Source organism: Anopheles coluzzii, chromosome 3 (genome assembly GCF_943734685.1).
Source record: "Anopheles coluzzii chromosome 3, AcolN3, whole genome shotgun sequence".
In the NCBI taxonomy this organism is placed as follows: domain Eukaryota; kingdom Metazoa; phylum Arthropoda; class Insecta; order Diptera; family Culicidae; genus Anopheles; species Anopheles coluzzii.
The window spans coordinates 90,379,141-90,406,320 of NC_064671.1; the positions used below are offsets into that span (position 1 = coordinate 90,379,141).

Genomic DNA, 27,180 nt, shown 5'->3' on the forward strand with positions numbered 1-27,180 from the left:
AGATCGCAAAGATGAGTGTTAGTAAGAGCGTTTTGATCGCAAGCGAGGGCCACTCCTTGCACAGGCAAGCTGCCGTTACCTTTGTGATCGATGGCGGTGTGGTTGCACTTCATGATCGCCTGGACGGCAAGGGCGACGCTCGGGAACTCGACCAGCCCGGACGAGGAGCGTTCCGATTTCAGCGGGAACATGCGCACTTGCGACGGATGGCAATCGTTGCTGCCGAATGCCGCAATCAGCTGCTCGTCGGTCAGCCCAGGCGGTGTGTTGAAGAAGTGAAGAATCTGTGCAAAGGGAAAGGAGCATCATTAATAAGTGATTCCTTAAGCAAGGATGCTTCCGCATCCGCATCAGCAGCTTACCTTGCTTGGCGGCTGGATGCGGTTCTTGCTGGCCTGGGTCAGCGACAGGAAGCGGTTGTTCTTCGAGCCAGTATATTCCTTGAAGCTGGGCGTATGGTCCGGCAGGGTGTAAGGGTTTGTGACCTCGGACAAAAAGTTTTGCTTGGAAAATCTAAACGTTTTGCGAGAAGAACGGGAGTGTATCACTATTTGCAACCTAAACGAAACACGGCTGAAGCACTTACGCGATCTGAATTTTGCCATCATTTCCGATTGGAATGTTGTTCAGGTGCTGGACGCAACGTTCGACTGCGATGGCGTCACCCATCTGGACCATGGCGGTGCCTTCCTTTGTCTTCAGGAACTTTATCTGCGTGGGGGAGGAAAGAGCATACAATATGGAGCTTAGCGCTATTGTAATAAGCGGGAGAGTATTTGCATATTAGAATTTAACATTCATTAAATCAATATTTGAATCTATTACGGAAAATGTCGATTTGCCAGCACGTTCACCATTTTCGCTTCATTTGCTCGCCAGTGTAATGTTCGCTCGAGACACACACACACGCTCACCGCTGCACAAATAGTGTTGATATAATGTGTATCAATTAGCAATCCATTATTGGCAAACTGTAGCAACTCGTTGTGGCATAATGAATCTAATAAAGCGTAACCGCAATGCAAACGAGGAAATCGCCTGGGCGTTGATGGATGCAAATTGAAATGCTCATTGAATCGTCGGAGTTGTTGAAGGTGTTTAATGCCATTGTTATGTCTAACAACATTAAATTACGTTAATAAAAAAATATTAAAAAACACACATAAATTCTTCAGATTTATTACGACAGAATTTCCGAATGCTATCCTGGTCACGGCACCAAACGAGCGGGCGCTCTCTATTTAGACATAACATCTCCCCGAGTAGATTTCACCGTACAAGTCAACCTTGAATTAGTCAACTAAAAGGCTCATTTAGTGCAATTAGCCACGAATGAAACATTTGGCCCCCAGCAGCTCATCCTTTGGCACAGTAACGCATTGGCGTGACTTCAAGCAACCTTCCCGCAAGTCCGAAATCCCCATCGCTCGCCAGTGCGTTACTGTGCTCTGTCCAAGTATCCATCGGTGGGGCGGCACTCATGCGCGAAATGAACAGTGAAACCGAAAGGTGTACACATCAGCAACAGAAAAAGTGGTCGGCATTTCCCAGAAAATAACAACGGAACAACAAAATAGAATTCCTTCGCCTGTCGCGTCAGGACCCGTCCGTACCGTACCGGCCAGAGAGAGCGGAATGTGTTTGACCGGCTGGGCCGTCACCATTAGCAGAGAGAGAGAGATCGTGATCGTACCCCTGGGGGAGGCGTGAAGGGGGAATTGAAATTAATTATTCTACCACTTTGCCCGTGCCTCCGCCCAGCGAATTGACTCCTCTATCGGGTTGGGAGTGACGGGTCCAATCTAACAGCGGGTAGCGATATCGGGTCGGGCTTCCCATCCGACTGCTGTCGGTTGTTGTCGTCGGGGGCTATTTTCAAACTCCCATTTTCCGCTTGATGGTGTCGGCTTTCCTGAGCGTTGGGGACTGCTTTTAGAACCGTTTTCGTTGTCCCGTCCATTGTCGTCCCACCCCATGTGCGGAGAGAAGTGTGCGTCCATCACCGAATCGAAGGGAGCTGTTACAAGAATGCCTTCACGCTGCCGTATCACCGTGCCACCATCACAAGGGACCTGTTATTCGTGCACCCAGCGTATGGTTGTGTGTGCACTTCGTTTTTTTTGGTGAATGTTGTTTCTTATTGTTTCTAACCTGACCCAGATGGTGGGTCTTCTATTCCCAGTTGATGTTTTGCTCAGACAGGAAGTGCGAAAGAGTGCCCCACAGGGGCATAAATCATTGTGATTGAAATGATACGCCGCCCGAACCGAACGGGTGTGTAATGGTCGTGTGTTTAGGTATCGCACGAAGCATGGCATTTCCCACCAGCCATAAAACTGGTACACATATGCGCGTACAGAGCTGTTCAGATGGAAGAGCGAAAAAAATGCGTTTTTTATTCAAATCTCGCGAACGTTGTGTGCATCGATTTTTGTGCGTTTGATTTGTTACCGCTCGTTACAGTAACTCTTGGAGAAGAATGATGTACTGTGTTGCCACCACCATCGCATCAAGCTGGCTGTTCATTGTTCATAAAGCTGCACTGGTTCGTGTGATGGATAGCATAGATGACACGGGAGCCATCCGCGCCCCGAGGAACCTTTTTGTAGCCTTTTATTCCCGAAAAAATAAAAAAAAGCATTAAGCTTCTAAATTGATCCATCGATCAAGACGATCTAATCCACATCCGTCGTGCCACCGTGGTCGTGGTGATTTCTTTTGTCTGTGAGCTTATCTTCATCACGCTCCATCACACTAACTGTACTGTAGAGCTCAGCTTAATGTAGTCATATACGTACAAAACTTCCAACTGCAATGACGCGCAGTTAGCAGTTGGAGCTTTTTCCAAGCAAATTCCCACTTGGATTAAGATTGGATTGCTGCACCACGGCAGAATTTGAGAACGCCCGATGCCGATTTCAATCGACACTCAATCCACTCAACGATCGTTTCGAAAATATTACACGTGAGGGGCGTGTCATACCGTTTCGTTATTCAGCTAGCGTACGGAGCGGAGTTTCTTTTGTTTCCACTTCCGTTTTTCCGGATGTGAATATTTCTGCGTCAGCTGGTGTGGGGTTTTTTCATGGGAGCACCACGCACACAACCAGGATCGATTTTATAGTCGAAAAAACCCGGGAATGGCAGTTATTCTCGCAGGATGGAAAGGAAGCGTAACGCGTTGTTCCGTTGGTGCATCGTGTTTCTATGGCTGTGTGTGTTTTTATTTCCTTAGCTTCCGTTGTTCGACTTCCTAAATTCGTTCCAGCTTCTCGCTTCCCCGCCCCCCCCCCCCCGGCTTTTCACGGACAGAGATTTTCATTCAACAAAGCAAGTGCCATTTTCCTCGCTTAACGTACGCTGTTTTTCCCCCTGCTTTGCGTGTTTGTAGCAATGTTTCGTATTTTAAGAGCTTTTTTTCTCCCTCGCCCACTTAAAGTTAGCACCGAAACCGAGCACGGCGAATGGTGTTGTCGCCGTTCGTTCAATTTTTACGATCACCATCTGTTGCGGTATTATCGTGCGGCATATTGACAGCATTTTTTCGGTAGCGAAAGAGGCAAAATGTCCCCTTTTCGGAGACATATTTTTTTACAAACCGTCCGTTAATTTTAAACGCAATATTGCTAGCTTTGCGCCGTGGTAGGAAGGCATTTTTATCGGTGGCGTATGCTGCAGAATGTTTGTCGCCAGTGGACACAAAACCGAAATGCACAGCTGAAAGAGCACGCTTTTTCCTATTACGGTTCATCAACAGCATCGTCATCTTGCTGTCGCCCAAGGTAGACAGTTGCAAATAGTGCAAAGGCAAACAAAATGCAACTCTTTCGCAAGCAATCGGAACGCACAACACACAAAGCCCAGCTTGCAGTGACAGAAGACATTTTTTCCACCAATTTTCTTTCACTCAAAATACGCGCCATTTCTCCCCCCTGAAAGTGTTCTATTCCAATTTATGGAGTGTTTTTCTTCTTCTTGATTTGGCTGTCTCTTCCTCTCACATGACAGTTGCAAATGAATTGTCCGAGTCTAATGCATAGCATCTTCGTCTCTATTTTCCCCTTTGGTTATCTCTTCCAATTGGAATTTGTTTAGTTATTCAATCTATATTCCGTCGCTTCCGTGGCAGCAATGGAAATTGTATTTTTGCTTTTCGCAAACAACCGGTTCCTTCCCCAAAACCGAAATTGCAATGCATAAAATGGGAATTGAAGAGACAGCGGGCAAGCAACACAAACCCAGCGGTAGTGCGACTCGTTTTGATGAATCGTTCGTTCGTTGTCTGATTTAATTCTTGCAACACGTTTCCTTCGTTTTGTTTGCAATTGCATCGCATCGGAGCATTCGGTTGAGGGGTGTGTTTTTTTACGTGCGAGCATCATCGTTAGTACTTCAAAAGCTAATACTTTTACAAACTCGAAACCACGTTCAACACGTTCCGGGGTACGAGTAGAGAATAGCTGTTGCTGGGATGGATGGAAGGGCCGGGGATGAGCTTGCGGATTGAATGGGGCAATATGTTGGGAAGCCTTATGAGGAACGTGCTTCGGCAAGTGTAATTTTCATCCCAGCTGTGCGTGTGTGTGTGTTGCAGAGGGGTTTGTTTGGGCTCCGGGAAAACGGGCTGATTTTATTCAAATGTGATGAAGCGAGCGAGAAACATGCATGCATGAGTCCGACTAGATAAAACTGTTTATTTTTATAACAGAATGAATGTCGGAGTGATTGTGTTTGTAAAATCAAAACTATTGAAGCGGGTTAGCTTGAATCGAATAAGAGTTCATGTTCAAAAGAAAATGTAGCAAAATAGATGTTTATAACATGAACTGCAATTTGAATACATCTCAATATCAACTAAATGGTTGTCTCCTTTTGTATTTCTACCGAAACAAGTGATTTAATAATTGTAATGCAACATCTTGCATACCTTCAGGCGTTCTTCAACGGCTCACGAATTATCGGAATGATTAATCATACTGCAATTCGTTAAATCACCGCAACAAACGTTCAGCTTATAATCAAGTGCTGTTCGATCTCATCGTAAAAAAAAATCCGTTCATAATCACGTGGTACATGTTTTCCGCCACACGAAAACCACAAAACCACGGATCAAATTCCAACCAATTGACTCAGAACGCTCCGAACCATAATCCGATTGCTCGCTAGCCATTCCTATACGGCACTTGGGGTTTTTTTTTTGTTGTTGCAACGATTGGAATGTGCGGCCACAAGCACCACAGACAAATAGCCGGGGAGCTACACTAGCAGTGATTTATGAGGGGCGGAGGAACACGCAACCCCCGGCCGCTCGGTCTATCTCTCTAGTCGCCCAATTAGAATTCGGTAGTTCTTGGTTGGTTGGTTGACCAAAGACAACCACACACTCGCACACACACACACACAAAACCGACAGCGAAAAAAAGGGCAGTTAAAGCAAATGCAAGCAAATCGTTTCACTCACTCTCTGGCGCGGATACTCTGACAGTCGCGTGAGTGACAGGCCATAAAATGTGAACTAATTAGTCACCATTTGTGTGTGTGTGTGTGCGCGTGTGTGTGTCTGCCCTTTTTTCTTCTTCTTTTACCTCTGCACGGTGCGCGTTAGAAGAGATTGCAAATAATCCGTTGCCGGTGGGTAAAAGATCGGCAGAGAGAAGGAAAAAGCGGAAAACAACCGCACAGACTAGAACAGATTTTGCGTGATTACCCTCCTGGCCGAGAGATTGTGTGCTAAATTACGGTTACGACATGGGAGAGCAGCACGATTTTTGCGAGCTGTTAGCGTATTATTTTTGTAAACTAAATCTTTTCGTCTTGTTTACAACAACGCACATTTATGTCACACTTTCATGCGTGTTTCACGCGAACCCATTATGCAGCGGCTTTTTATTGATTTTATTTCGGTTTAATCACGCCCATAGTACGTGTTACGGGGTACACATCATGCTTGAGAGAAGAAGAAGAAAAAAAAACGAACGTCTGGGAGTTTTCGTCCTGCAATGTACACTTACCCGCACCACGTTGCCGTACAGGCAGAACAGATTGAAAAGCTTATCGGTGTTGGCGGTTCCATTGTCGAGTCCGTAAACCATCATCACTGCGCCCTGTGGTGTTTGCATACGAAGATACAAGAAAGAGAAAAAGAAAGAAGAGCGAATAAATATGAATTCACATGAAAAGTAGGATGAGATTTATTAGATTTGTTTCGAACGATAGAAATGCTCCGGCACCGGCAAAATGGCGATCGCAACAGAGGGGAAATATTGAACCGGATTCGATGTATTCCGATCGGATCTATATTGGGTGGAAGGGGAAAGGGGAGACAAAATTACATCTCCCTGCTGTTTGCACACAATTCATTCCCAGGGCGGTGCAGACCACAAACTGAGTGGAGATTTAATTAAATGATAAAGTACAGCTGCCAAGTTGGTGTGGAGTTGGGTTGCGACAGTTGGGAAGGAAAGCTATGTTTTCGAAAGAAAAAAAAAGATAAGGAATTTGGACGTTTTTAAGGTAAAACAAAGCTTTTCTTTACAAATTGAGAAGAAAGGGTATTGTTTTTACGAAATTGTAATAAATCGTGCTAGAGAAAATTAAACATTATTCAATTGACTGGAATTCGATTGTTGAAAACGACCATAAAAGTAATTTCGATCTAGCCATAAAAATGCAGCACTGATTGCATACCAACCAGGCGCACACGCGTTGTCGTGCCGCACCATGCGTCTCCATTCTTGCATTTTCTGCTAAAAAACGAAAAAAAAACTGCACAAAAATACACACTTGTAATGCAAACAACACAGCAGAGTTGTTTACATTGGAACCAGTGGCGACAACACGCTTAACCTCAATTGCAATAACGCGAGCGAGATTAACGAACGGAGCAAAATATTATTTGTCGGAAAATACACTCAACAAGCAAAGAAGAGGGGGGTTTATTCTTCATTTCGAAACCAATCAGTTATTTCTGCTGGTCGTTGTGCAACGGTTGTTTATCGCTGTCACCGAAAACCCGAAGTAGGTTGCAATGATTTCATCCAAGCCGGGGTTGAGAAATTGGATCAACAGTAAGGGGAGATTATAAACGAGAGCGAAACCCTTACCTGTTGCTGCGTTGGCTGGATAAAGTTGGTTGGCCCGTTGCGTGGCAGCGGCGGATCCTTCATCAGGCCGACGTGCGTACCGGCGGCCGCCGGTTTCCAGTTCTCCGACGGGTGGAAGTCCGGGGGCGAAAAGTTCGGCGGAAAACCATTACCACCGCCGGCGCCTAGCAGAGCAGGTTCTAGACCAATGGTTGGCAAAGGGGGGGGGAGGGAAAGAAGAAAAGAAGAAAAATTATATTATCTTTCGATGGTGCTTGACCGTCCACCCGTCAGTGTGAGCGGGACGGTTCGGGCAGAAGGAGGAATAAGATAAGAAACAAAAAACTTTATTTCTACTAATGGTTCTCTACTCGTCCACTCAACTACAGATGAGAAAGGGGAAGGAAGGGAATGGAGAATAGAATGGCTGGGAGAAGCAAAGTACACCTTCTGTCAACTGCAAGTGCAATGATCTCTCGCGCGTTGGAAAGCACGTGAAATTGGAACAGGATCAGGCAACGGAAACCTCGACAGCACCAAAGCAAAAGCAGGAAAGATGAAACGTTTCTCATTTGCTCGCTCGTAAGGGCATTCCATCGCCTTTGTTTTGCACTGATGTTGCACGCAACCTTCGTTCTAGTGCAGCAACGAACGAGACTAATCCATGGACAAACGTTAACAAAAAAATTGCTTCTACTTCTAGAAACGCGAACAAACGATTTGTCACTTGAGCTGGGGAGAACGTCCAATGTGTCCAGCAAACACAAAAACATCCTTTTGCCGCTCCGATCCGATACCGTTTTCGCAGAGAAGCAAACAAATGAAAAGACGTACACCAGCCCCAGAACGCTCTATCTGCGATTAGAGACGCGCTGCAGAGCAACGAGAGCGAACGGCGAACATAGTTAATTGTGTGGTTTTGTAGAGAGCAAACCTGAGGGCGAGGTAGGTGTGTAGTTGCACGTTTTCCAACGTAAGAAGAAGCGAGAGCGAACTCGTAACTTAATCATGATAAAAATCGGTCACCCAAAACCCCGTCCCCTCTGCAGTTTATAAAAGGGTTCATTTGTTTTAATCCTTACACTTCCCGGAATGGTTTTGGGAAAAGTGCTACCGGAAGATGGATGATGTTATTCGCCGAAAAGCGGAAGCGATATTGCATTCCGAGGCGAAGCGGTTTCATTTTTCGCTAGCTGACTCTGTTGGCTTTTTAGGGGGGACAGAGGGGAAATAGAGAGAGAGGATTGTATAATCGTTTATATCTTTGGGGTTTTGTTTGTGAAGGACTGAAGCACATAAAATAAATGATGTACGAATTAATTTACGATGCTTTTGGAGATAAGAAATGAGTTTGAGGTTTGGTCCCCCCCGAAGGTGAAACTGTTGCATGTGGCGGAGCGTTTTTTGTTAAAAAATATTAGAAAAATAGTTTTTATGTTTTAGTGTTAGTGCACTTTTATCTGAAAATACTCTCGAAATTGGACAGAAAAATGTCAATCTAGCAAAGGCAAAAATGTGAATGAAATTCAAAGACGGAAAACAGAGCACCTTTGCGCAAACAGCGCAACACGTTCGGTTCGGTCAAAACACAGCTCAATATTTGTGTTGCCCTCCACTACCTTGCTCCACCTTACACAAACACACCCGGCGTGTGTCCTTAAAAGTGGCGTTCGATAAACAAAATACCGACAACCTCCCTCCCCAAGCGATCAATCCATCAATCAAACGGTTCAAGAGAACTGTTGCATCGAAAAGTGTGCGCTCGTGCTCTTTCACTCTCTGTTAAAATCAAGTCGAATACCAGGCGCCTCCATCGTCCTCTTGAAATTCTTCACAAATTCATATTTTTCCCTCATATCCTCTGGCTGTGAGTGTGCAAGAAAGAGAAACAAAAATGAAAAATCTCCAATTCAATCACTTGGCATGACACGCGTGGAACAGATATCGTCCTGAATCAAAAGGTTATGCTTTGCTCCCGCGTTCAAGTGGTTTTTCACAGGCACACGTACACTGCAAATGGGTCATTTTGCTTGCGTTTTTTTGTTTTAATCGTTCACCCGAATCGAACCCAGTCCATTGGCGATTGTGCTTTATACCGCATCCATCGCAAAACCATTCTGAACGGGATCGGGGTTTTGTCTGATCACAACACCGCCAGAAAAGACGGAGAGTGGAAACAATTTATTTTGCCATTTCGTCACCCGCATCGGACGGTCGACGGAGTCACCGAGTTTTGCATCCGAATTTAGTCGAAACATGACACCGCGCACACACTGAATTCGATTCAATTTTTGAGCCAAAATTGAGGAACCGTCGACTAACACAGCGGGAGTAAGCAATTCACCACGACAAGCCAAATAACTGCCAGGCCTTGGTAGTGGCGCAGAGTGGTGTGGCATTCAAGCATTTTATTTCGCAATTCGAGTGACACAAGCTCTGGTTTTTTTGTGTGTGTGGATGCCCCTCTCTCTGATCGATTGTGAACGCGCAACAAGAGGCATCGAATTTATTTTGGTGTTCGAAAAATGTGCATCCCGGTTCAGTGCGCGGTGCAAGTGCGTGTTGCAAAAGCGAATTCAAATTGAGTTTCACCGGGCAGCGTTGGAAGGCTTTGTGCGAGAAATAGAGGGAAATAGAGTGGTCATTTGGTAGATGTGTGAGTGTCGAACTCCATTGAAATGAAATGGATTTATTGAAATGATGAAACGAAAAAAAAAACTAAATATACACACAAAACGAAACATGAGTACTTATGTTTCCATCGTGGTAAATCGCTTTTTGCAATTATGAAATTGCTAATAATTATCACTAATTACACAAAATCCGCAGCACAAAACAAGCAAAGGAGGGCAACATATTTAAATACCCCTTTTGCAAAAGCATTAGCAAATGTGCATCATCATCGTACACAACATTATTATTGAACCGCACAGTTGCCCACATGTTTTGAATAAAGTGCTCTCTCTGTCTGAGCTTTTGTTTTGCAAAGTATTTCCATTTGAGGCGCACCAAACCAACTCACTCACAGCAAAACTTCCAGCGACGTGAAACTAAAGTTGCCAACCCATCTCCCACCCAGGGTCGTGTACCACAGCACCTACACTTCTAACGCTACAATCACGTGTCACGTGTCGTGTGTTCTCACATTTGGAGCAACAAATAAAGCTTTTTATTACTTTTCGGCTCCGAAAAGATCACACAACGGCGGCGGATGCCTTTCGGTCGATGCACAACACATGGCAAATTGTGTTTGTCAACTAATGCAAGGGAGGCGGCGGCGGCGGCGGCCGTATGCAATTGACCCGTTTTTTTTTTTTTGCTGTGTCCTTTCAGTCGTACGACGACACTGGTAAGCCCCTTTGCTGCCTTGCTGCAAAAGGATCTCGTGACACTAGGAAGAAAGGGGAACAAAATGGAAAACTCTAAACCACAAAAGCTTGTTTCTTGCCTGCGGTCGTCGACCACAAGCGCAGCAGCAGATAGGGAAAGAAGGGTTGTGTCGGTTTGCGTGAATGGTGCTTCTTCTCCGTTTACTCGTTACTTTGCAATCTCTGATTGTGGTGATGCTCTCGGAAGCATGCAAAATCTTTCAAAATCCGCTTATCGTTCATTTCTTGCTCGTTTCTTTCCCGATCCCCGGGCTTTCTCTGTGTGTGTGTGTGTGTGTGTCGTTCTCGAGAAGAATATTTTCTGTGTATGCTCGAACAGAGCAGGTCTAAAGGGGGAAAACATATAGGAGCGCATAATTTATAGTGCTAGCTGAAATTGACAAACGATTTTAATGAAAGGATCAGAGAGTCATATGACGTTGGGTGGTGTTGCATTTGCTACATAATAGGGTGTAAGGAGTTCACATTCATAGTAAAATGCTCATATTTGTTCTCCAATTGATACAAATTGAATTATTGGCATGATGAATATTGCGTTGCAATGTTGCAATTTACAACTGCAGTAACAAATGTATAACAACACTATTACTTATGATAAGAACTTGGAAAGCTTCAATACTTTAGATAAGAAACATAAAAACCGCAAAACTTGGGACAATTTCCGAAAAAAAACAAGATTTGCTAAGAAAGACAACAACCAAAGATGACAATTCAAACAACATAATACTGTTCCTGCCCTCTGACGGTGAGAAAAATAAGGCATACCTTCAGGCGCTTAGCGTAGAGCTTAAATTTAATGAAACAATACTGAGTTACAGCCAATGTAAACATAAAACGAAGCATATTAAAATTAGAATAAAAAAGCATACTTGCACGGCGTAACGCTTTAAACTGTCAAATTGTTTTCAAGGAAACGATGTCGTTTCGTTCGAAAACCCCCCATACAGCAAACACCTACGAGCAGGATAGCAATCACGAGTCAACACAGCAAGCAAGTGCAATGTAAAACATGCATCCCACTTATCGAGATTCGTCAAGGACCACCATCCTTGGCTCGTCTTCCAAGTGGGCGAGGCGAGGGAGGGCCTTGTTTTAAACCACTACGTTTGGACATGTTACGTACCACACACGTTGCACACACCCATTTTCCTGTTGTGCCCCCTCAAGCAGCCACTCGGGCGACACTTTACTGCAAACCGGCACACACCGCACCTCCCAGTACAGTCCTCCACCTTCCTTTTCACTCGAGACTAAGAGAAGACGTCAGTAAACGACTTTCAAGTCAGTTTAAGCTTCGCGTAAAAATCACGTTTCCACCGCGCTATGCTTGTTTCTTCAATTCCGGGAAGAAGGGTGCGCAGGAGAAAAAAAAAACCCTCAGTGGAAAGTAACGCGTTGCATTTATCTTTGGTTTTTGTGTTCGCCCTTGCACGGCGAAACCAGCACGTCCAACACGTTGGCAACAGTTTGCGGGCATGGTGTGTGTGTGTGGGGCGCGATAAGTGAAGCTCCTTCATCAATTGCCCCAACACGCTAAACAAGCAAACGCGTCGATGCATAATGCGATCGTTTTAGGGGGGAGAGGAGCGAAACGGTTATGGCATTTTTATATTTACACGTCTTCCCGGGGTATTTCTTTTTCATTTTAAAACGAACGTGAAAGATGGTGGTCCCAGTTTTCGTTTCCTTTTTTCTTCCCTTGATTGGAATTTAAAAGTCCAACCTCGCCAAACGGGGACCAGCAGCACAGGATGATAATTCTCACTTAAAAGAGCACACACACCGATTTACTAAATTGCTTCACAAGCTTTTGGCGATTCTGCGTAAGTGTGTTGCCCAACGTAATCCAATCCAGCAGCAGTGGCAAGGCAAACATATAAAGAGGATTTGGGGTTGTAAGTTTCAGGATGAATAATTTGCCAAAAGTCGTACACACACGCGCGCTGGGTTGGTTGGTGGTGGGTGTTAATGAAATGATACACACTCCAGCTCCAGCTTTTCGCAGTTAGATCCTCCTCTCTTTGCTGATCCAGGGACATTCGCGTTAGCAGCAGGAACACGAGGGAGGAGAAAAAACAGTTCCGAAACAGGAAGTAAAACGATCCCCGAGAGCTCATGCAGCTTCTAAGCGGAAATGTGTTACAGAACCACATGGCAGGCGACACACACGGGGATCGTGGCAAGGAGAAAGTTCATCCATTTCGGACTGTTTGGAGGAGCGAAACCAACACTATACACGAATGTAGCACATAAATTGCGCTTTATTGCACCAGTGGGCGCGCACTGGAGGCCAATGTGGGGAAGGGGTAACACAAATGCAAAACGACACACACACACAGATTCCGATTACAAATCGTGCCGGTGGAGGAGTGTGTGTGTCCTTGTTACACTAAATCCCAGACCCTGGCCCCGTTGGTAAGTCGTGAGGAAGCAGCAGCAGGGAAGGATACAACTGTGCCTGTAAATGGGATAGTTTTAGTATCATAACTATCCCGGCCCGACGGCGCTGACGATGGGTTCCGTTTAGGGGCAGTTTAAATGAAATTAAAAAAGTTTCCTTTTCACACAAATAGTGCCCGCCCGTCCGCTCGGGTGGGTAAGGTAGATAAGGAGAGGTTTAGCGAGACCAGGAGCGAGATAGAGGTGAAAGTAGTTTAAAAGTGGAACAACGGTTAAATCATTACAGCAACGGTATGTTTGAAACTGTGATGATAAAATGTGTGATGGAGCTATAGAATTTTCAAATTACTTTTAAGTATTGCACGATGTAAATGTAAAAGGATTCATGGCGTAAGTATGTCATACTAAATATGTCAAGAGAATTAGTGTGTCACACTCCGAAAGTAATGCTGTAAAGTTAGTAACGTAATGCTTTAACATGTTTTTATTTAACATTTCGACCAAACGCCAACAGCAATTTGTTATCAACTTCCGTCGCTTTAACATTTTGCCTTCACTGCTTCCTCCATTGCTTGTCGAGGCACGAAAGTAGCATACAACAAACAGCCACACAATGCAATGCGCGAAAGGGTGAATTTATTCCCCTCTCCAATCCTGATTACGCACCAACCCCCCACTGGCAGCACAAATTGTGTGGTGTCGCGTTTATCGCGAATACAAACCTTCCGGGCAAAGGCGCTCTCGTTCGGGACGCTTTTCATTCCCATCGGTGCGCGCCAAAACAGTGTGTGTGTGTGTGTGTGTGGACCGACCGACCGAGACCGTTCGAGGCGTGTTATTAATTGGTTAGCCACAAAAGAAAGGAGTGAGGCGACGAAACAACAGGAAGCGAGAGAAAACGGTTGGCTCCCTCGTGCCATTTCGTCTGTGTTTTCGCCGTTCCCAAGCGTCCCGAGAGTCAACAGATGAAAGTTTAACCTCTTTTCCTGCAATACAAAGCCCCAATACAGCGAGGGGCCAGGGATTTGTCGGATGTGCTATTGGTTTCGTGCATTCTTTTACCCCGTAGCTTCCGGGAGAGCGCCATAAATTGTGGTTTGAGCTATAAACGGAAACGCGAGGCACTCGAAGCGAAAGCGCACTGCTGCTCGCCTAACAATTAGAAGCTATTTGTCATGGACAAGGCGAGAAGAGGTCCGGGGAGTTGGTAAACTCTTTAGAAAGCAAAAATTAATGGCGTGTAATATAGAGCGCGCACAGGGAGCAGCAGGCGGCAGCGATGATTTAGTTAGCCGTATTGGATAAACCAGCGTTGTAGTAAATTGTGGGCTGCTTTGTACAGGGGTTTTCGATATTAAATTTAATATTTACAATTTAAAAACACTGTATTGTAGACAGAAAAAAAACAAGACCTAAACCATTGAGGTGCCTACAGGAAGTCGTTCTTGCCATAAAACCTCCCACAAAAATGCAAATCACAATCCAATCCAATGATAATCGGGCGTTGCGTCGTCAGGGACAATTAATTTACATTAATGTGGGCTTCTTGTCTCGTAGTCTTCTCCTTCGCGCACTGCCCGGTTTCGTTTGCCGAACTGTTTCCGCTTTGTGAGCAAACCTTCTAATGAATGGGACACTTTTTGGTACACTTTTGCCTGCTTGCATGTGTGTTTTTATCTTCAAATGCTGCCATTGCGCCGCCCCATTTTTGGCACAGACTCACACAGTACACAGTGTATTGAAAAATGTTTAGGCTAGAGGCCAACAAACACAACATCGCTTGCTAGACACTGAAAAGAACATACTTTTTTCTTCTAAGACATCGCCGAGCCGAGCAAATGAAAAATTTAAATCTTTATCATGTGATCATGTGACCACGAAAACCCACCACCCACCATGGTAGGGAAATACTCGCGACCGACGCGCCCACTGCTAATGCGATGCGGATTTCCGCGGATTAGAGCATGTTAATAAGCTCCCCGGGCCAAAGGAAAGACCGTTCCGCAAAACTTGGCTTCGCTTTCGGGCTAAATCCCACGCGGCGGCGTGAAAGTGTGCATTAAATTTGCGTAAAATCTTGGTGGTGCCGTTAAATCCGAAAGCCGATAGAGGGCGGCGACACAGAGGGCGCGAGAGAGCTATACGTGGAGGCGCTCGCTCCTTCCTGTAGCGGAAGTGGAAGGCGGAGTTGATAAAAACGATCATAAAACAAAATAACACCTGGGCGCATGTAAAAAAAGCGAGGTGAGTTCGTGGAATGAAATAATAAAACCCCGGTAATGTTGCTTTTCGCTTTGCGCAAGGGATTGCTGGTTTGTTGCATCGTCCTCCCCCCTTCGGTTGGAGTGACTTTGTTGTGTATCAGTTTTTTTGGGGGAAAAAGCTCTTCGAGAGGTGGAAAACAAAGCAAAACCCGTGTGACAATGAAATGTCACATTTTTTGCATACCCACAAGCGAAAGATAGAGAGAGGCAACATTTCGGGTATTGCGACACCCGGCAGCACAATAGAAGGTGTGAAAAACTTTTCCCGACACTCTGTGTTTTCCTTTGCACGAGTTTATTAGTGACCGGTGGAATGAAGAATACACACAGCTCCCCCCAACAAAAAAAAAAGAAACGTTCTCCACCTTTACCGTTGATGTAATTTTCTGTAAAATTTATTTTCTCCTTCCCACACTGCTCCGTGGGGTCGCTTTGGCACGGGGAGAGATTGTTTCCGCACAGTTCTCAAATCCGGCTTTTAAATTGCTTCCCGGGCGCGGGTGGGGGTGATTTTTTTATGCTGTTTCAAGCAACGGAGCAAGAGCCTTTCTGTAAAACTTTTGGGGAAAATACGAAAAAAAAAATCCGAAAAAAAGAAAGCAGAGCCCGAAGCAAAACTTGACCCACGTCGTTTGGTGACTGATAAAAAGATATCGACTTGGTACACGGAACGACTATTTTCTTCTTCTTTTATTCGTCGTCTTCTTCACCCGCTTCGTTTTAGTTTCTCGAAGCGACTACGACTTTATTCCCGATCCCGAGGCTTTACAACTTACGATCCCTGTCTTCTTGCAGCTATGTTCGCTTGGTGCACGTGTGTGCCGGTAGAAAAGATTCTTTTTTGGCAATTTGTCAGGAGATTGGTGAAGTAAAATGTAAAGCAAACGGTAGCGAGAAACTTTCGGGATTGGCTATACACTGCTGGGTTGGTTTTAAGGAGAGTTTGGGATGGAATTTTGATTGGCCCAAGCCGTGCCATTGTTACCATGAAGGTGCGCTTTACAGTGGATTGTCACATTGAAAGTGCAAACGTAGCACCTTTTCGCTTGCAAAGCAGCAAGTGACACGTCATTTTGTCTGATATTGACGAGTGATTGTTCAAATGTTTGGATCTTAAATGCTTAAAAACTGTTTGACTTTCTTTTGAAATTCAAAAATGATCAGTAAACATTCAAAAAGAGCTAGGTAAGATTTAACAGGCAACTGAATCCTATTGGCAACTGCCATGCAACTGAAACATTCAAAAAGAGTTAAATTAGATTTAACAGGCAACTGATTCCTATTGTAAACTGGCAAGGCAACTGAATCCTATTGGCATTCCGTAATTCAAATCTGTGCATTGCATCATCCACACTTGACCAACTCGAATCGCATTGGTAGAAGAGTTTTAATTTAAACTTTCCCACCATTTTGAGCCTTAGGTCACTGGATTGTTTCAAAACCACATCGATCGGGGAGACGTAGCTAGATTAGCATCCATCAATCAAGCAACGGACTGCAATATGCAAACGGAACCCACTTCAACCATCAATCAAAAAAAGAGCTGAAAATACACTTCACCGCACTGTGTGTGTGTGTGTGTGTGTTTCAATGGTGTCCACAAAAACCAGCAACAGCAAAAAAGAAGAAGAAAACAAGACAGAGAAAAAGCTTGCCGCACCATGTTTCGCTTCTTGCAACATGCAAACGCGCTATATGTTGTCGATGAATTAAAACGACATCATAATCCGTCAGATAATGTTCATAAATCAAAATAAAATAAATGGGCCCTCCACTTCATTCCCTCCGTTCCGCTGACGCTCTTACTGCACCAACCGGATGGTTTTGTTTCTTGTTCTTCTCGTCCACCAAACGGGTATGATGGCTTTTAATAATCGACCGACGGAACGGAAAGAGAGAGATAGAGAGCAGGGCGTGTTGTGTTGCACTTTTCGATGCAACGCAACAACGCCAATCCACTGCTGCCGGGCCGGTCGAGTTCATCAGATTAAATTCATATAAATAAACATGTCGCGGGATGAATTATGAATTAAACTTTGCCATTCGCCGCACGCCCTGCATCCTGGCTGCTTCTTCCCACTCTCAAAGTGAGATGGATGGAAGCCCGCTGGGAAAATTGCGCTGTTTGTGCATGATAGAGAGAGATAGATACACACAACCACGCGCGCAGGGGGGATGATGGTTCATGATGGATGCAAATTTCTTCCATCCTTCAAGTGCAAGCCGCAAGAGTAGATATACCGCGTAACGTAAGCCGAGAGTGGATCATATTTCAGTCCTCACCCTCTGATGAAACTCGTACTCGTGTACTCGTCGAGCACACGCACAGCGGTGGAGTAGTGAAGGAAAATGTCAGAGTATCGCGCATCTTCAAGATGATCGGTTGAAACAATTTCCGAGTGGAGCGGCAGCGTACCTCAATCGATTCCGAGGGGTAATTTGTTACCGAGTCAACGCGGCGTATGAGAAATGGTGAAATACTATCGCTCATTGATCAACGTTTTGCGTGCCTGTGTTACTTGTCGGAGAGCGTTTCTTTTTCCTTTTTATTCTTTTCATTACAGTGCACAGTACATTCATTAAATTTGTAACCAGAATCCAAGAGCAAGCGGATGATATGTGATACCTTCCTGTTCGACCTACATTTGCTCGACGGTTTCGAACTGCAACGTCTGGTTCGTCCCGCCTTTGGATAAGAATAGGTCTTTGCTTACATTTTTGGGGGGTTTGTTACCTCAAAACACGCCTCATTTTCACCAGCAGATACTCTTTCCCTCTCTTAGCTCCATTATCATCATTACCATCAATAGCTGCTTTTCTCGGAAACGTCTTGCTCTCGGGAAGCGACAACGACGACGATGACGACAAAGAATGCCACCCAAACAAATTGCACACGGTAGAAGAGTACTTTTGGTATTCCCGCAGGACAAAATTGTCTCAAATACTTATGCTTTTTTTCTGCTTTCTCACCGTCTCGTCTCATCGACCAAAGTGGTATCGACCGACCCCCGACAATGACAAAAACATGCCACAGCCCCAAACAAGCTCTCGCGCAAGGAGATGATTGTCAACCATTAGGCATTGACATACATTAACATAAAGCGGCATTAAAGCGAATGCGAACCCTCGGCAGACGGGCGTGGTTTTTCGCTCAACCCCAGCCTCCATTCCGGCGCATTAGTTTTCCGTTGCTACATTAATGCTATTATATGATTTTTTCTATCTTTCTTCACCCAAAATAAAAAAAAACCCTGAAAGAGGAGGAATGTGGCTCCGGTACTCGAAACCACTCAATCAAAACGTGCGAGTAGCGTAAGGGGAATACCTTTTCCGGCGTGGTAAGTGTTGTGGGTCGGCCTACATATACACACCGCACTTACGCACCACCAGCAGCCGCCGCCGCCGCTCGGTGAAACATTGATCCACTTACTTTCAGCAACTTACTGCACTGCGACTGATAAGGAGAGCGAGTGGGAGGAGTGGTGTTCATGTTAGTGTTATGAAAGTGGTTCCTTTTTTCGTTCTTAACAAAAAAGAAGATGAAAAAGTATCCTCAAAATCGACCCACAAAGAGCTATCATACATATTTTTCCAACTTTTGTGCTCGCGGTGTGTGCCACACTTTACACCACGTTTCACAACCACGCAGCAGCATTCTGGTCGATTGCATATGTTTTTTTTCTGCTGCTGTGCTGCTGCTGCTGCTGGGAACGCTTGAGGGAAGATCCACAGCTCGAACACAACACTTGAAACACAGGAACAAGTGTGTCGAAATTTAGGAGGCACTGGGTTGGCGTGTTTTGTTTTGTAAAAGAAACAAAGATTGAGGCAAATGGCTAGTGAGTTGCTGAATGAGTAGAAGAAAAAAAAACGGCAGACATGTTTTCATAGCCAAGAGAAGGTAACGAGAAAGCCGTAACCGTAAAGGATCGGGTCGCTCGAAGGTATTTGTTTTGGTTGTTACTTGATCGTGCCGGCTCTGTTGACACAATGGTTGATGGTAGAGTTACTTTTTTTTGTGTCAATATGTATTCTTGTTGTATGAAAAAGGGAAAATAGTTTGGAGCAAACATTGCCTAAGGCAAGAAGCAATTGAATGCGAGTGTTCTAGTAGTTTCAAAAGCAAATATTAATAGAAGCTATTTAAATAGAAATTAAAATTTCCAAGAAAATTAAAAATAATCAAATGTGAGGTAGCTATTCTTCCTACCTAAGTTTCCAATCTTTTCTTTGTCGCCTTTACTTTTTGCATTAAACTGAAGTCAAGCAACTTCTGCATTTGACTCTAGGGAAAGCCAATTTCCGACCGCGCTTCTGAAAAGCGCCCCTGTAAATACGGATTGGCTATCTTATATGAAACATTTGGCTGCAGTAGAAAGGATTCCGAAAAGTCATCATTACAACTAACGCGACCGTAAGAGCTTTTACCAGACCTGCTTTGTGTTATGGCTTCAAACGCCATTTCTGGCAGCTCACAAAGCAGCTTCCGAGAACTGAGCATAGCGCGAAGTTATAATGGAGTGTCCATCCACCTAAGTAACAGTTTAAATTTAAATTACAGCTCTTCATTTAACTAAAACTAACGATTATTGCATACTTGCAGGCGTTTTACTATCATTCAAGGCCTTGAGGCCTTCGATGTTTTGCCAACACGTTGCGTAGTTGAAATGGGCAGAGTGTTGCGAATTCGAGATGAAATAAAACACATAAATAATCTCTTTTCACTATTTGTGCCGAAAGTTGCACAAAACTAATAACGAAAACAAGAGAGAATATCGAAAAACTGTCACTCGCCAAGAAAAAGGAAACAACTTTTCCTTCAACAATCGCTTAGCAACAGAGTCAAGTGAAATCGACAAGCAATGGCAATGGAAGAAAAAAAAAACCCACAGCTGTGAAGAACGGCTTCGCCCCTTTTTGCTGAGGCGAATGATTGAATTATTCCATACGGCCGAAACTCGCCCACCGTAGAAAAAAAGGAAGGACCAACGACATTCCATCCCTTTTCTTCGATGGTAGACATTCGGGACGGACCTAGAGGGACCGAGGAGACGAAATAGAATCATTCCCATTCAACCGGCATTCTTTCAGTTGCAGGTTTGGTCAGACCCACCCAAACACAGCCGGTACAACAAACGAACGAGAAATGAACCGTTAAGTTTTCCACACAGACACAAAAAAAAACCGATGAAACAAAACACAGTCGGGCACAACAGTCCAGGGAAACACACACTCATACGAAAGGTCAAACACGCAACGTGCTGTCATCGACACGTTCCGGGAGCTTTCATGATCCTTCCTGTGCCACACCGGAACGGCAGCAGCAGCAGCAGCACGTGTTTCCGGGCGCTTTGACTTTCGATATTGTATCTCTAGTGCCAAAGTTTCTGCCCAGGGATCGGAATCGAAACGATCGTTTGGTTGTTGTTCGGGGGGGACAAGTTTCTTCTTAGGACGCAGCAAGCAACGGGAACGCGGCCATCGTTGACCAGAAAGTTTTGCGGATTTTGGCGAGGGACACCGCACCAGTTCTACGATAAATGGAAATTTGCATCAAAACGCGCACATATGACGCGCGTGTGTGTGTTTTGGACGTTTGAGTCGAGGTTAGCCGACAGCAATTGAAATTCAATAAACGAAGCATTGCAATCAACGGCATCCTCTGCTCCGCACTTGCAAATGCGTACCCCCGCGAGGGATTTATCGATTTAGAAGGGGAAACACAGGGGCCGAACAGAGGGCAGCCGAGGAGAACTGTTTGTTGTGAGAACCGGGTCTGAAGGCTTGAGTCAATTGAATATGATGATTCCATTAATCCTGCCATTCTCGATTGCCGCAATAACATGACGTGGGGTACGGGATTGAAATCTGGTTTAATAAAGTGCACACAGGTGTGTGTATGTGTGGGTTGTGGGAAACGGTGGTCGTTGAATATTTATACAATACAAATTTATGGCTAAAATTCTTTCTTATCGCTCGCCACAGACTCAGACACACCCACACACACACAAACGGCTGCCAAAAATTACGACCACTGGACGTGACGGTGCATGTTTATTTATTTAAATTGCTCTCCCAGCCTGGGAGCGAGTGCCGTCGGTTTGTGTATGTATGTGTGTATGTGTGTGAGGTCGTTAATTTTTCACCTCCACCTCCAGCAGTCTAAGCTCGCAGACCAGCTGGCGCCCAGCAAGAGATATACAAAGCGATCGTTTGAAACAGTTCAGGGGACAAATGGACGTGGCGGAAAATCGCCCAGTTCCAGTTCCCACATTTCCATACAACATGCTTCATTTATCGGCATTTGCCACCAGGAGCGATTTGCAATAAGCATTCGATGAAGCACTAACACAACACCGAACGGGAGGGGACACCGTGCTGCATGTGCAGCTGAAAATTATGCTTACGGCCTATGTCTAGTGATGGGAAATTTTAGCTTTGCAACCGGCGGAGGCTTTCGGAGGTGCACTCGGCACAATTTGTGTCTCGAGGCGATTATCCACCAGCCGGGGAAGATTGAACAAAAGTCAACAGCAATAAAAACACAGAGCGGAACGTCAAACACCGAAACCGTCCACAGCGAAGCAAACGTTCGTTTTCCGTTGCGGCAGAAACACATGAGGATTGGTCGTTTAATTGAATTTCCAATTTAACGACTTTGGCTGTCAACGTGCTAAGAGTGCGACGGCCCTCAGCGTTTGGTGGCTTTCGAGAGGATGTTTTTTTATCATTTCAATTCAAGAAGCACCAGGAAAGCTTTTCACACACAAGAGCGTGGTGTTTGAAATAACGAGGGCCGACAAAAAGGCCTCTTGAGACAACAAGTTTGCATATGAATGGAAAAAAGATCAGGACGAGAAAAGAACAATAGTAGAACGTAGATTTGAATTTATTATTTAATTGTTTTATTTTTACTAATCATGGCTGACGCATGGAGCCGCCCGCTTGAAGCTTAAAACCTTGCTTACTTAAAACAAATGAAACAACCTGTCAATGTGCAACAGGGGGAACAGAGGGAAAAATGACACAATTTAACCCGGGCGAAAAGCTAACCGTCGTCACTGATCGCACATTCCCGGGAGTGCATTATTTATTCGCGCGCCCGAACGAAGTGACACCTCACACCGGAGGAGCTAGGGCCATTTCCAGCCGGCCGGTAAAACGCTGTGACGCTTGCTACGTGACAAAGTAACGACGAGCACCCACGACCCACCCACTTTTGGCCGCTCGAAAGAGTCGTTCGCTTCCCATTTCTGCTTGATTTGATTAATTGTCGCCGAAGCGTAGCGTGGAAACGTCAAAACTTGGGCAAATGGGCAAGGGAGGCACAAAATTCCACGACAGACAAGCGGCGCGTGGAGGGAGGGGAAATGAGAATTCCCATTTTGCCGGAGCAAAAATGTTTGCAACAATGTGTAACCGGCAGCAGCTGACACAGTACGCGACCGGGCACGAGATAATCGCACGGGATGACACTTTTCACACCACGCTCCGAGGGGCAACGACGACAAGCGTGTGTGTGTGTGTGCTCTTTTCTTTTTGACGGAAAAAGATTAATTATTCTCGATTACAAATTTGCCCTTCTGCATGCTGATGAGCCATGAGAGTGGGAAACGGAAGCGGGAGGGGGGAGGGGGGGAATGGCAGAAGAGGTGCGTAAAGTGGCACCGTCTCGTAGGGTGCCCGCGATGAAACTTCATAACTCTTTCGTGCTTGGCTATAGGAGAGAGAGAGCACTCGTTTCCGATGGAAGCCATTAAACCTTGCCGGCGGCATGTATCGGTTGTTTACATGCGGTTAATGGAAGCAAAACATTTCTTGCGCCCGACGGCAGCGGTCCGAGTTAATTGGGAATAAAACAATGAAAGATTGCGCCGCTGGGAAAGATTTTTAATCATCTCCAAGCATCGTTGGTGCTCGATTGAGTATGTGAACGTACTTGGACAGGACAAGTGCACTGTTCTTGCCTCTAGGCAAATATACATTTGAGTCGAAATGAAACGTCCGTTGAGGAAAATCTCATTATATTTTTTTAACATTTTGTGCAAATGTTTTTACAGCATTAATTGAGCACATGTGGTTTTATAATTTGAGGTATGATTTGATTTTTGAAATAAAAATAATGAAAGGTATTTGTACCGTGTGTCTGATCTTTAAGACTTTGGGTTATATTAAATCCTGTAGAGCCACATTCAAGCTCATCCGATCATAACAAACCAAATGAAAACATGCCCCACCTTTTAACCGTTCTCTTGGGTGCGGGTGTGTGTGTGTTTTTGCGTCATCTCAACTGAAACAGGCCAGGCGTCTCCACTTTCAACACCAGCGACCAGGCGTCTCCATTTGCACGTTCGCAACTGACCAGGCGTCTCCACGCGTGAAAGTGCCCTCCCAGCCGGACCCCGGACCCGGCGGCGATACCACCGAGCATGATTAATCGCAGGCGACATTCCGTCCCGAAATGGTCACGGTACAGTTGGTAGTGTGCAACGCCACCGGCAACATTCCTGGACACAATTTTTGCACTAATTAGTCAACCCGCTGCAGCTTTCCCCATCACCCAACTGGCGCACTGGATCTTGCATCACAATTTGAGCTCGCAGCGAACGCAGTGCACCCGCCGCGGGCCGTCCATCGCGCGATGGTGATGATTGTCATGGTGCGTTATCGTGTGTGCTCGGTTGTGAAATATTTACACACACACACACACACACTTTCGAAAGCAAAACTCTTCTCTTTTGCGCATGGCGCACTAGTCCGCACGTGTTTGCAGCTGTGATGCGCGCGTTGATGCATCGTGTCAGCAGTGGCGGAGAGAAGACGAACCCGCGAGATGAGTAATTACGGGGCTGATCTAGAAAAATGCGTCCATCCGAAACGGGAAATTAATCACATTAATAACAGTTCAATGCGCACCGAGTGTGTGTGTATGCGTATGAAAACCGAGGAAAAATGGTAACCCGTAAACCGTGTGTGTTTTCAGGTTCATTTAGCTGCAACACGCCACTCTCGTGTGTGCGGTAAGGCGAACACCACACCCGAAACATAAATAATACATTCCAAACCGTCAGTCGTTTACGGTACACTCCCCCGGCAGACAATTATAACTCTTTTTGCTCCTAAATCCTTCGGGCATGCTACCCACAAACAAGCTTACCCTCACTAACAGGATTAAGCTGGGCTGCATTATACAAATGAGACAAATTTTCCACTCGCTTACCTTTACGGTTTGTGTCTATCTAGTTGACATCTGCTGCTTTGTGAATTATTTCTGGGGATTAAAGTTCTCCCAAACAAGCTGTCGCTCCTCTCTCTCTCTCTCCCCAAGGACACCCATTACAGCCAGGAGATGTAACGAAGAAAAGCCAATTGCCTTGTTATCAATTACGCTCTTTTCATTCCAAGCCCAAAAAAGGGGGGAAACTGCACTAAACCACACTGGCTTTGGGACAGGACACGACACTCGTTTGAAGACACACAACACATTTTTAAGGCAACGTTTGTTGTTGTCCGTTCGTTATGGATGCAAAATTCAAAACGACACTTTTGCCTTCGTCGCATTGTCCTTCTTGCATCTCCTGTGCTCTGTAAAACCCCGGGACAAAATGTTGAAACGATGTCAAGCATAAACCAATGAAATATTCAATAATATACATCTCGCCGCTACATTCGCTCTCTCAATGCTCACTTCTTCCCGGTCGTTTCCCGGGGGCGGATCGAAATAATTGAATCTCACAGTGACAGTGCACTGTCGTCTGGCTGTATATAGTAAGCCGGCAAAACACGCCTGGCTCGCCTTGCTGTGCTTATAAAGCAAGAGATATGTTGAATTATTTTGTGTCGCTTCTCATCCAACAGCAACAGCAACGGCAGCATCAGCAGCAGCGAGAGTTTCCGGAAATACAGTTTTCCCAGCGCTGCTGCATCGTGCAGGAAACTGTCGGCTGTCGAATGCAACAACGGTGGACAGGCGGCGAAAAAGCGTAACCCCAAACGTAACGATTCTCCGCTTAGCTTCTCTACCTGTATATTGTCCTGTGCGGGATTTAAGGATCTCTGTCCCACGACGCTACCTTGTGCTTGGGATTGGCCCCAACACTCGCTCGATTGCATAACACAACATCTTCTCCTGCTCTCTCTCTCTCCCTTTCTATCGACAATGTAATGTGTCTGGGCATCACCGGAAGTTAAATTCGTTCTCGAGAAGAAAGGCAGCGGGCGCGTGCGGGCCTCTGCCGGTAAACAACAGCGCGGTAAGAAGGTTTTCCTGGTTGGCTGCTGCTGTCTTCCCTTATTGGGCGACTCTTTGGAAAGGGGAACAATTTTAAACACGCTTTCCGGAGAAGTGTTGCCCCGAGAATGGCACAATCCAAGTGGAATGTGGATGTGGAATGCTTGGATGGCGAAGCATGAGAAGGGAACGAGATGATGGGCAGATTTAATTTAGTATCAAATGCATGAGCAGATTCGTCCCCCCCCCCCCTATACTTGTTCGGTGGGATTTGCATGATATAGAGACATACACATACAGCCACACTGAGTTGAGTTGAGTGTGTGTGAGTGTTCAAGTTGTTTGATTAAAATATCGCACACCGTACCGGGGGTTTATGTGGCTCGAGAATGGGGGGGGCTTGAATGTACCTGCTCCATCGACGTCGAGCCAGCTTTACATGTTAATGATTTATGTATGCGCAGGCAACATCTATTACGCCCCGGAGGAGGGAAATTTAGGATATTTAATAAAATCGATTACGTGACACAGGCTGCAACCGACCGTGCGCTAGAGTGCAATACAGGGTTTCCCACGATTTATTGGTTGGTTCTCATCAATTTTTGGTGGGTTCCCAAGATTTTTTGGTCATTTTCCAGAATTTTTTGGTCCAATTGTGTTGATATCCAATCGGAAAATACCAATAAATTATGACAAACGAACCAAAAATCAATGGGATATGACCAAAAAATCGTGAGAAACCCTGTAAACCTGGCTTGCATGGGGCAGTTTTGTTTAAAAGATACTTTTGAAATCATTGAAATCAATCGAAAATAACGACCAGATTGCCCCTTTTACCTCACATTCTGCCGCAGTGAATCGATCAGAAAATCGAGTGAAAATCCTCACAATCAACAACAACAATCAAATTACACTCGATGTGCGATTTTCTTAACGTCATTTTAATGCTGCGCGCGAGCCAAAAATAAATAATGCCAATCCACCCAATAGGAAATTTAATCTTCTCATTTCTCATTGGAAAAATCAACACGAATAACGCAAACATGGGTTGAATTAAAAAAAAATCCCATATCTACCCGATGAGCCTACAATCGCGGCATGGCCCATAATCCACACCACCCAGCCCTCTTGCTCACTGCTTTTCATCCGCTCCGTTGTGATATGAAGCGCATAAATCCTTCATATCATCGATATCGGTCCCGTTGTGTATGTGTGTCTGATGCCTCGCTCTGTGTGCTCCGCTCGGTTTTTGTGCCAACCAAATCCATCATATTTATCACACCCATTTCGGGCTTGTGTTTCTCGCACTTGCTGCTGCTCTACCGGCAAACCCCTCCTGCACGGTGATCCCGAAGACAATGGTGGTGGTAGTGATGGTTATGGATTTGTTTCGATACGGATCATCGGCCACCGTACCACCCACCGAAGTGGCAAACCCATCGAAAAGCCAATAAGGAGGATGGTGGCGTATTATTTATTATGAGTGGTGTTTTTTCGTCCTTATTTTGCCCGCCCTCCCCGTGTTGCAAAAAGCCCGCTGCCATGAAGAGCGGAAACAATAAGGAAGCGAAATGAGGAACGGCCCAAAATATGCTTGCTGCCTCGGTGTAGGTTTGAGCGATAATCTTTCATCATCGGCCGGCCGATTGGAGGCGGTGTGTGTCTTGGAAATCAATAACAGAGGCAGCATCTTCTAAGGATGGCACACACCACGCATTTCATTTGGTGCCCACGGTTTCCTATTGAGCTTTATGATTTGAGCTCAAGAAGCAAAAACCACGGTGGCGAAAGAACCATGATGAGAAGAAAAAAGG

At 45.3% G+C, this 27,180-nt stretch overlaps 1 protein-coding gene across 10 annotated transcripts in view; it reads right to left on the reverse strand.

The window, feature by feature from the left end:
- Window positions 1–27,180, reverse strand: part of LOC120955071 (heterogeneous nuclear ribonucleoprotein L) — a 177,103-nt gene that overhangs the window by 3,830 nt on the left and 146,093 nt on the right. For all 10 annotated transcript variants that reach the window (XM_049610587.1, XM_049610586.1, XM_040375572.2 and 7 more), the window contains 5 exons: window positions 7,104–7,282; window positions 6,012–6,104; window positions 587–711; window positions 363–513; window positions 80–284 (listed from right to left, as the gene is read on the reverse strand). In XM_049610587.1, the coding sequence (XP_049466544.1) occupies window positions 80–284; window positions 363–513; window positions 587–711; window positions 6,012–6,104; window positions 7,104–7,282 (753 nt within the window). The remainder of the gene's footprint in view (window positions 1–79; window positions 285–362; window positions 514–586; window positions 712–6,011; window positions 6,105–7,103; window positions 7,283–27,180) is intronic.